General features: G+C 39.3%; 1 protein-coding gene across 1 annotated transcript in view; it reads right to left on the bottom strand.

Moving 5' to 3' along the window:
* Window positions 1-1,507: 1,507 nt before the first annotated feature.
* LOC139446007 (cadherin EGF LAG seven-pass G-type receptor 1-like) overlaps window positions 1,508-11,639 on the bottom strand; it is a 73,275-nt gene continuing 63,143 nt past the window's right edge. Inside the window, exons 26-36 of the mRNA XM_071227275.1 lie at window positions 11,236-11,302; window positions 10,812-10,878; window positions 10,134-10,216; window positions 9,152-9,320; window positions 8,730-8,825; window positions 8,009-8,270; window positions 7,636-7,809; window positions 6,582-6,656; window positions 6,268-6,369; window positions 4,586-4,718; window positions 1,508-3,345 (exon numbers count right to left, since the gene is read on the bottom strand). Coding sequence (XP_071083376.1) covers window positions 3,321-3,345; window positions 4,586-4,718; window positions 6,268-6,369; window positions 6,582-6,656; window positions 7,636-7,809; window positions 8,009-8,270; window positions 8,730-8,825; window positions 9,152-9,320; window positions 10,134-10,216; window positions 10,812-10,878; window positions 11,236-11,302 — 1,253 coding nt within the window. The 3' untranslated portion in view covers window positions 1,508-3,320. The remainder of the gene's footprint in view (window positions 3,346-4,585; window positions 4,719-6,267; window positions 6,370-6,581; window positions 6,657-7,635; window positions 7,810-8,008; window positions 8,271-8,729; window positions 8,826-9,151; window positions 9,321-10,133; window positions 10,217-10,811; window positions 10,879-11,235; window positions 11,303-11,639) is intronic.

Genomic DNA, 11,639 nt, shown 5'->3' with positions numbered 1-11,639 from the left:
TAATAACCAGTCTTTGAGTGGCAGATAGACTTGTGACATCATGGTAACCAATGATGTCACAATGGTCTGCAAAGCATTGTGATGTAATTTTGATATCTTCTATATAGCTTGATCTCATCCACGTGATATCTTCTGTGGAAGCCAGTTTGGGATGTTAAAATGTTTATGGCCATGACAAAGCTCACTGTCAGGTGAGCTAAAAATCCCAACGTGACTCCCACAATCACAATTACTGGAAATCTAAGGATCATTACTGTGTGTGGCGTGCATGCTTGCGCTTGTCCGGACCATGCCGCAGTTTAACATGAATACCTCATTCAGAAACATCCAAGCCAACCAGTCCTTGTTTTACGTATCCCCTACTACGGAGCTCCCATCTTCTAACATCTTTTTGTATGACATGGGGGGAATCGAACCCCCCAACACTCTCTCCACTAGATCATGGAAGGGTCATCATGACAGATACAGTATAAAGACTACGAGCCAACCAGTTCTTCTTGTATCCCGTTAATGTTGAGCACCAGGCAAGATAACAATAAGTACCATCCACTAAAATTTTGGTGTGTCATAACTGGGGAATGACTCCCCAACCTTCCGCTCTCCGGGTAGATCCTCTATCCTCAAGAACATGGAGGCAGTGAACAATAAAAACGTATGGGAGGTAGGCATCGGGTTCAATGTGCCGGTAGTGGTTGAAAAGAAAATACCAGTACATGCTGATATGGCAGTTTATCTTACAATAAGGTGAGGTGAGGTGAAATTGGGTTTAACGTCGCGTCCTAGATTATTGCACTTATATATCGCGACGTGTGTGTGCTTGTACTAGTCCGGACTGATGCTGATTTATAGTGCTAGCTCACTGAGATACCATGCCGCAGTTTTAACATGAATACCCCACTCAGACACAGTATACTGACTATGAGCCAACCAGTCCTTGTTTTAGCCCCCTAATGCCGAGCGCCGGACAGGGTAACAACAAGTACCATCTTTTCACGTCTTTTTGGTATGATGCGGCCAGGGATTGAACCCCGAACCTTCTGCTCTCCGGGCGGACGCTCTACCACAAGACCACGGATGCGGTCTTATCTAACAATAAAACACTGCAGTTAGAATAAGTGATGAGGGGTGCAGTTCTGATAACCATGACCATGAGTCATTTTTGTTGTTGAGATATTGTTCAGCATTTGCGTTCATCTGTTGCCCAGCTACTACTTAGGGGAATAACTTGCTACTCTCTCAAAAAAAGCGTCGTTGAAATTACTTCAAGTTGCAAGCGTATGTTCGAATTTCCAGAAATGACGTCATGATAGAACAGTGTTTTATCGTGATATAAACCATGCCTCGTTCTTCATTGTTTTTTTTGCAATTTATCTCAAAGCTATCTTATATGTACAATTCAAATATGACCCCCAACGGTTTGTCTTGTTCTTTCAGCATCATAATAAATGCTTCTGTCTCTGTTCTTAACGCTGCTGCACAAAATACACAAAAAAAGGTTGATGGTATTTATAACTTTTTATTGTTGTTGTTGTTAGGAAGCACAAGTACTTCATCATCATCATCATCATAAAAAAATGAATTTGATAAAAATTTGTACAAAGAGATCAACATGTTGACATCATATGTATGTATATACAGCAATAAATAAACAACAAGGCCAAGTGGGGCATTGACGCAGCGCATAAGTCACAACACGGCGATAGCTCAACTTAAAGACAGGAGTATCACAACAAGGGAAATAACCCTTCTACAACATTCTCACTGAGGCTACATGTCAGTTTCTACATACAGAATAGCAGCGGTCTCCATCCAAGGCACTTCTTTCCATCTATACTGTGAACCAATCAGAAATGAGATCACCACAGATTTCTATCCTTTTCTCTCCGGATATTTTTGTATTATGCATTGATATTACTATTTGAACACAAACTTGCCCAAGAACAAAATGCAAGGAATATCTCAGCATTAGAAATTACGAAATGTACATTGTATTGGAGACCACTGAAATATTTCAAATTATGCATTAAGTATTACTGTTTTTTTCACTCTATTTTTCTCGTACATTCTGTCATTCTGATTCTTCAACGCGTAACTAATGGCAAAAAATGTATTTGGAACAAACTGACAATATACTAACATGGGATTCCACTTATAGGACACGCTGATTTCGATACACACTACATTCCAAATGTTTGTACTGACATTATCCGTGTGATGTGATCTCTTCCATTCACGTTGTCGAGCAAACACGCCCTGGATAGACCGCAACCCCAGCTGTTGTACAGGCAGGGCGGGAATGGCTGCAGGTAGCCCCTAGAAGCACTAGCTAACACTATGTGGGAACCGACAGTGCATTATATAGGACGACTATCATGAATGTACAAAAATGACGGATGGCATATGCACAATGTTACAAGGGTGGACTGTACAGAATATACACGTAATACTTGTCGAGACAGACAAAACATTTACAAATACCTTTGTGATTAGGTACAGATAATACTTACAAAACCTCTTTACACAAAGTACATGATAAAACAGACATTGAAATTGTGTATATGGTTTAGTCTCAGTGCGAGCTATCAATGATATATATATCACTTTGTCCATGGAATATGGTTTTGTTCAGCTACAATGTTGCTTTCTACTATTCTAATCTCAAAGGAAATACAGAATTTCATTGTTTGCTCAGATATTTATAGACAAATACTGTCTGCAAATTTGTGCAGCCATCAAAATGAAAATGGCAGCGTAACTGTTTATGTATTACCGTATTCGACGTAATAAGCGCCACTCGCTAATAAGCGCCCACGGCGATATTTGCTAATATATTGGCCAGTGAACAATCCCAATTAGCACCCCTTTTTTTGATCAATGTACACAAGACTTATTTATTTGCGTATAATATTCACTCATGTGTTATGTGCACACTTAATTATGGGCAATTAAATTCTGGAAAAATATATCTGTCGTACATAAACATTTCAGGTTGTCGGCATACACCACGATATTTATCTTTCAACTTGTTTTTCCCACTAAAATAATATTCCAATAAGAGCCCCCTATTTCTAATTTTGACAGCGCCCTGGGCGCTTATTATGTTGAATACGGTAGTTATTAAATATGACTAAAAATAAGATATTCCATTTAGGCACATATCATACAAATTCATACATAATGCTCAACGATGGGTTATGGCTGGGAAATGGATGATTATTATGGATGGTTGTTGTCCTGCTTCTACACGAACAAGAAGAGTAATGGACCATGAAATGGAATGTAACAATTATCTCTGTGAGTTTGTGAAGACGGTCGAGTGCTCAGACAGAGGTCTCATTGCTCGATCTGCAAAAACAAACCAAAAACAGAAAATAAACAAAAGTCACCCACAGAACTTCAACAACATGCAAGAAACAGTGTTAGGGGTACAGGCACAAAGAAAAGTGTTAAGTCAAAACTGGTAATGGCAACTTGAACAAATCAAGTTCAATTTTGAAGATATTTATCGATGAAACAAATCACTGCCCACAGATTTTGATTTTTTTTTAACTGATGACCCAAAGACAAATTTGTGTTATGCTTTGTTATGCAACGAAACACCATAAACCAATTGTTTGGTTGGTCATGTGACAATTACTGTTAAAGAAACCCAACTCTTTGCTGGTGTTAGGTACAAACTTATAGTTGGAGGAAGTCGCTAAAACCACACATCAGTAACCCCAGAAAAAGTTATTTGTATCTTAATTATGTGAATATCAGATTTTCAAACAATTCTAATAAATGATGTTAGTTTGAAATTTTTAAAAAAAGAATTTCCCCTTCCCGATGTGACGCTGATGTGTGGTTGGCTACAGGACAAAGAAGGTAGTGGTAGGCATGCAGGGGAGACAACCCTGTCTTCTGATCACTCCTGGCAAACACAATCTAGTCTTAAACATATATATATATATATGCCAAAATACAAAAGACTTTGATTTTGAATGTTTTTATTCGAGAATTGAAAGGTGGAAACATATTCAAAATTTATTTTGTTCTATGATTTAACATTTCAATAAGCCAGCTGTTTATGAGAGATGGTTGTGTTTGCCAGGGTGGGGGGGAAGACGACAGTCAACCGTAACCAACTGGGTGCAGAGACAGGTGAATGTGTAATACCATATCCTTCATACAGGGAACCATTGACCAGCACTTAATTCAGAAATTTACAAAAACTAAAATGAAACAGTAACAAGAAATCAAAAAGAAATGTCTCAGTTTTCATAATTTAGACTAACATTTACTCTCTAAAATGAAAATATTTTCAGATGATTTTTGTTGTTATTTGTCTTTTGATAAAATAAAATAAACTGAAGAAATCTAGACTTGCTTGGTATTTCGTGTATTTTTAATTCTATATAAAAGACTGGTTTGAAATGAAGGAGATGGTTGCTACAGGGTTATCCCATCACAACAAAATCAGTAGTTCAAATGCTATGTCTTTCCACAACGGTTTGACATTTTCAGGTCAGTTCAAGGGACATAATTCTGCTTGCGACTACCTTAAAATTTGTCCTAGTTCCCTTGAGAGGCGCCAGAGCGCACTTACTCAGTGTCGGAGGAAACGCTGCCATTGTGAGTGAGTACTTGCACCCTCATGCCCTGTTTCGGGCTGCTGGTACTCGAGATATTATTCGGTAAGCTATCGGTGCGAACAGGGGGCACAATCGTTACAACACGACCTATCAAAACAAAGAAGGCGGTTGGTGCAGATATACAGAATACAGGTCTGTCAATATTCAGTTTGGACACAGACTCAAAATATCTACAACATGGTTTGACGTATGATATTATTTTAAAAATAAAAACAAATCTAAAATTTTGTAAGCAAACTTTTAAAATTGTTCTCTAAAATTTAATGTTGAAAAGAGTATTTGATGAGAGTATTTGACAGACATGATTCTGTAGCATGTGTTCATAAACTAACCAACTTCAGTTCCAGAAAGTTCAGATACCCATGATAACTTGTGTATTTTTTTCAGCTTCTCGCTCAATGCTGAGTGGTATAATCAGAACAAGTGCTTGTTTGTTGTTAAAGCCACACTTAGCAGTATTCCAGCTATATGATGGCAGTCAGTAAAATAATCGAGTCAGGACCAGACATCATAAGCATTGATCTACACAATGATGACATGCACCAACCAAGTCAGCAGGTCTGACCACCCGATCCCGTTAGTCACCGTTTACGACAAGCACGGGTTGCTTGTAGAGAGTGAGTGAGTGAGTGAATGGTTTTACATCTCTTTTAGCAATATTCCAGCAATATCATGGCAGGAGACACCAGAAATGGCTCCATTCATTGTACCCATATCTGGAATCGAACCTGGGTCTTCGGCATGACAAGCGAATGCTTTTACCACTAGGCTACCCGACCGCCCCGGTTGCCCGGAGACCAATAGAACAAGTGACAGTCACAGTCACATGTCAGATGATTTCACAATCTCATTGGAATAATTACAAATATGAATATATGGGTAGATATGAATTTGGTTATTTCTGGAACTGATTTATGGCTCAACATAACTCATGCAAACGTTAACTGAAATAAAACCAAATCTTCACAAATACAGAGACATTGTAGGTTCATGGGTTCCATTGCTTAAACTAGGACACGGAGTGCATGGCGGTACGTTGTAATGCCGACAGCGTTGCATGTACGGTTACAGCACTTCTTTGGTATGGAATCAGTTGTATGCAAAGCAGAACCCCACAACGACAACACGTGACTACACATATATACATTCATGATGGTATGGTTGACAGACAGATATCTATATATAGTAGTAGTTAAAAATACGATGGTAACACTGACAAGGGTCAACAGCTAGAACCGATTGGCATAAAAAGTATGGTTGCACTAAATTGGCACATCGGATGGGGAAATATTGAAGAATTGCTGTATACAATTTTATAGAAATAGAGCATTATGTAAAATGTCTGATTATTATAATAGCAATATATGTAGGTGTTGTAAATTGCTGAAGTGTGTCTGAATGACGACATGAATTCGGACAAGCCCTGCTTGTGCATCATCAATATTTTTGGAATGTACACTTATTGCACTTTAAAATGAATTCCAGATAGATACACAAAAAACATTGTATACTGGATACATTGAAACACAGAAACACCAATATCCCATCCCCTCTACGGGTGTCAACATCATCATCCCATAGATTCACAGTGTAACCATGGTAACACACTAACAGAGCTGCGAGAACTTGCTCATACCTTGGCGTTCTGATGCCGGTAACGTCACATCCGGTTGGACGTTTGATAACCTTGGACTGTTACCTAACCTTTGACCTGGTTCTCCATCCCCCGACCAAAGACCTGTTGAGTTACAATGTAACACCACATTAAGAACAAGGCACAAACACCGGGAATGTTATAGCTATATACAAAACATTATCTTGAACACTGAAAATAGACATCTAAAGACAAATATGTAGGACATCCGACTTCTGGTTTCATCAACACAGTATGTGAGTAAAGACGACACAAAAAACAAACTGGAACATGATGCTATTTATAACACAACTTACCATCAGCATTATTATTTCTTAGTCTATCTAACTCCTTTTCTTTTTTCTTTTTCTCTATTTCTTCTCTAGCTTTTTCTGAAATGCAACAACACCAACATATCAAATGGCGTATATCAGTTGTATTTAACAAGTTGTTTATTCACTGTTTGTGGTTTAAACAAGACAAATATGGAGAAGTCTCAATTTGGTGTCATGCCTTTCTGAAACTTGTACACTAATGTCTTTATTTAGTCATGGTATCTTTCCCAAATTAGACAAACATGTCATACAGTTCTATTTCTTCTCTAGCTTTGTCTGAATGAATTGTTGGATTGGCATTTCTTATTTCTTAGAAGTTGATGGATGACAAAGTAGACACACCTATGGCGACCAAGTTCTTTAATATTTCTATATATTGTCCAATCATATGTTTTCGGATATCATACGTTTTAGGATGGCCATGTTTATCGCGAATACTCCCACTATAACAGACATATCACACACATTTTAAACTCAGATGATGGCTTGTTTTTAAGAAAAAGTTGTCTTTCTTAAGTGAATGGGATGTTTTACAGTTGTTCATGTGATTAGAGAAAAATCTACCGAAAGTGTCCGAAAACCCACACCACAGGGATACAAGAGATACTGTTATGGTGACGTTACAGTGTAGATCCTTATACTGTTGTCAAGCAGGACACTCTTGCTTGACAAAGATATAAGGTTCTATAACAAAACATCACTATAATAGTATAATAAAGAAGTTGTTAGCCAGAGTTTTGTCCACTTTTTTCCCCCCCGAGACAACAAACTTATCATTTTCTGTTGCAATTTGTACCTTGGATGACATAAATTGTAAATGAATTTGTCGTGTGTGCTTAAATAAGACATGGGATTCAAATGTAACAACAAACATTGGAGGCATTTTCTGAAGACATTTCCCATAACATCAAACATGTTCTACTCCGGTTCTGACAAACTACATGGCCATTGTGGTGCTTCAAGTGAAGCCTGTCCATCAGCTGTTCATCAGCTGTTCATCAGCTGTCCATCAGCTGTTCATCAGCTGTCGACTTACCTACTGCTTTGCTCTTAGTCGGGGTAGGTTCCCACCTTGGACCGAGGTCAAAGTCATCGTCTTCATCTGAGGAATGACTAGAAGCCAGATCAAGACTGTTCCTATCTATAGAAACCTCACTGTCAGAATCCGAGTCATTGCCAGGTTTATGAGTTATCTCCCCTGTATCAGGATCTGTAAAGTGATGCAGTAAAATCCTTACTAAATATGTCATCAACACACAAATGTCTGAACTCATCAATTCCATTCAAATTGTTAAATATCTGGTTGAAAATATTGTAGGATGTTAACTTACTTGTAATTGACCCATTATTTTACATCATAAGTGAAAGAAATTAAAGGTCAAATAATTGAAACTGTTTCGTGAACTTACTGGTACCATCTGGCAGTTTGTCGTGGAATCCGGACGGGTCATATCCGTAGGGTGGGATGCCTGTGTTGGGTGGATACAGCGCTGTGGAGGGCACGTGCCCCGATGTGGAGCTGCTTGTGCTGCGCAGGTAGTCATCCCCTTTATGGAAGGTGCCGCTGCTCTTACTGGACCGACTTGTTGTCGACGTTGTGGAGATGCCGATGTTGACCCGATGAAGACCTCCATCATTAGAGGAATCATGGCGATAGGCTAACGCAGATCTCTACAATGAAAGAGTTGAAAACAGGTTAACAGCTGAAAACAAATCTTTCTTACTTCCATGTCAACCATTTACAATAATCGAAAACAAACTGTGTGAGTGACTGGTTTTATGCCGCTTTTAGCAATATTCCAGCAATATCACGGCAGGGGGACACCAGAAAATGGCTTCACACATTGTACCCATGCGGGAATCGAACCCGGGTGTTTAGCGTGATGAGCGAACGCTTTAACCACTAGGCTACCCGACTGCCCCCTGAAAACAAACAGATCGTTTGGTTGTTGCCATAATTCTAAGAACAAGATTTGTTTATTCTAAGGCTCTGTGAACACACCTTAAAACAAGAAAATGTGTTGCATTTTTTAACTTTTGAACAGTATTTCTTTCATATCCTGGCATATAAGCATAATATATGAGGTGGTTATCTCTTCAAGAAGCCTCACCACCTGACTTACAACTTACAGAAAGCATTGTGCTCCTTGTTCCTGCAAGATTTTCATCAATTTCTAGTTTCTTGCCTTGGATGCGGTACCATGCTCTTTTTATTTGGAATCGAACCTGCAAGAGCATCATAGAGGAAGATCATTAAAATATGAAATGGTATTTTCCCTTAAATAAATCTACCTTCACAAAATCACATTTTGGGTGAGTGAGTATTATTTTAAGTCACTTTTAGCAATACTGCAGGAATATAGCAGCTTCACACATGCACCCATTTAGGCAATCAAACCGGAGTTTTCAGCATGACGAGTAAACACATTAACCACTAGGCTATCCCAGAGCCCACCTTTTGGGTGAAGTAATAACATCTCTTTTACAAATAACTTTCAAAGTGACATGTAGGCAGAAGATTTCAGTGTCTGCAGTGTACAAGCGACTCTCACCTTTGCATTTAGCAGTACGTATGCCAGCACTATAAAGACACCTTCGAGGAACATGAACACAGAGAATACGTAGTTGAGGGAGGGGATCTGGAAGTTGACCGAGATGAGACCAGTCACCCACGTCACCCCCACTAACAGCAGCAATATGATGGTGCTCAACAGCCCACACCTGCAAGAAGACAATAGCATGAACACACCTGTAACAAGACAATAGCATGAACACACCTGTAACAAGACAATAGCATGAACACACCTGTAACAAGACAATAGCATGAACACACCTGTAACAAGACAACAGCATGAACACACCTGTAACGAAACAAGAGTATGAACACACCTGTAACGAGACAATGGCATGAACACACCTGTAACAAGACAATAGCATGAACACACCTGTAACAAGACAATAGCATGAACACACCTGTAACAAGACAATAGCATGAACACACCCGTAACGAAACAAGAGTATGAACACACCTGTAACGAAACAAGCGTATGAACACACCTGTAACAAGACAAAAACATGAACACACCTGTAACGAGACAATGGCATGAACACACCTGTAACAAGACAATGGCATGAACACACCTGTAACAAGACAATAGCATGATCACACCTGTAACAAGACAACAGTGTGAGCACACTTTTAACGAGATGTTGGCTCACAAAATTGACCATACAATAGACCAAATGAGAAATGTTCCTATCAGGTTGTTTGATATGAAATACAGCTACACCTTCTTACTGGGGACATTCGAAACATGTGAAGTTGTCTGTGTGTTGTTTGATGTAAGAGCAGTGCAGTGCTGAGCCACGACCATCAAATTAAGAAATCTCAAAGATTTTAATCATATTATTCCCCATTTCTTACTAACAGCAGTGATAAAATCTCACATCTTTTTTTCCATTTCACCTAATCATAAAAGATTTGGCCCAAATCTACCAAAATCTATACAAGGCCTAATGTGACTATATTGTTACCTGAGTGTGTTGAGGTTCTCAGGCTCCCGGACCTTCTCCCTACAGCTGGCCTTCATGGCTAGGATGAAGGTGAAGATGTTGATCTGGAAATGAGATATAAAGAAACATGAATGTAACCCTGGGAGTGAGTGAGTGAGTTGGGTTTAACGCCGCTTTTAACAATATTCCAGTTATATCGTGGTTGTCAGCTTAATGTGGGAGGAAAGCCCGAAGTGATGCAGGTCTTAGATGTTTACCACTTCGGTGAAACCCACGAGCTTGGGCATGGTGCTGACAAACCTAGAAACATAATCGGGACGAACCGGGATTCTAACCCACAATCATAGGTTTCTGGCATGCTCAAGGGACCCAACTCTGCACAGCGAATCGCGGCGCCTTAGACAACTGGGCCACCCGTGCCCCCTGTAACCCTGGGAAACTAGATTAGATGCAGCTGCAGCAGCATCACAGACGTAAGTCAATCTTCGTACATCACATGGGAAACATATCCGTCACACGCTTAGGGCTTCCATCAAAGCGTAGGAGATCAACTATATATCACAAAAGCATTTAGATTGCTTCTACTTAAGTGCATTCTTCTGGATGCCTATGGTTATACTACTTCAATAACTGTGTAGGTTGTGATAAATTGAGGTATATTGGTCGTACAGGTTCCACGTGCATTGAGATATGACCTACCAGGACTCCGAGACAGATCGGACCTGCAAAGCTCCAGATAAACATATCAGACACTGACATCCAGCAGCTGTAACAAGAAGAACAAACAATGCATCAGATAATTTACAGGCAACACAAGCACCTGTCTTCCCACAGCAGCTGATTCAGTAGAAGCACTGTACAGTCACAAAGACAAGCAACACTAGTACCCTCGACCTAAACTTGAAGGTTAAAAAAACACCTAAAATAGTAGTTAGTTCTTCAGACATCACTTTTCTCATTGCACATCATTAAAACATTAAGTGCACTAATAGTTTCAGGCCAAATCGGGAATGTTTAATCAATCACATGAACCACTTTCGATAATAACAGTAGACTTCATTTTCATGAAAATGGACAGGATCCATGGTCTTTAAAATAGTGTTATCACTGAGATTTTACTTACAAGTGTTTATTTTCGTATCCCACTGTATTGAGACCCACCGACAAGCCAACGATTATGCCAGGAACAACTGAAGAACAAAATCCTAACGTTAAATATTGGCACCAATACGAAAACAGGTTACAGCAAACTTCTCTTCCTGTACCCTGGTTGCTAAAAAAATGGATTCCGGTACTCCGCTTCTTGGTCTTTTCTTTCACTTGTTGCTTTATGTCGCACTATTCCAACAATATGACAGTGGTCTGTTTTAATTGTAAGTTTTTTATTTAACACCGCACTCAGCAATATTCCAGCTATATGACGGTGGTAAGTAATTGGTTCAGGACAAGACAATCCAGTCATTGATATCCTGAGCATCGATCAACGCAATTGGGATACAATGACATGCATCAACCAAGTCAGCGAGC

The sequence above is a fragment of the Haliotis cracherodii genome, unplaced genomic scaffold (assembly GCF_022045235.1).
Source record: "Haliotis cracherodii isolate W230 unplaced genomic scaffold, xgHalCrac1.p SCAF_6, whole genome shotgun sequence".
NCBI classification, from domain to species: Eukaryota; Metazoa; Mollusca; class Gastropoda; order Lepetellida; family Haliotidae; genus Haliotis; species Haliotis cracherodii.
This window is presented reverse-complemented; position numbering and strand designations above follow the sequence as displayed.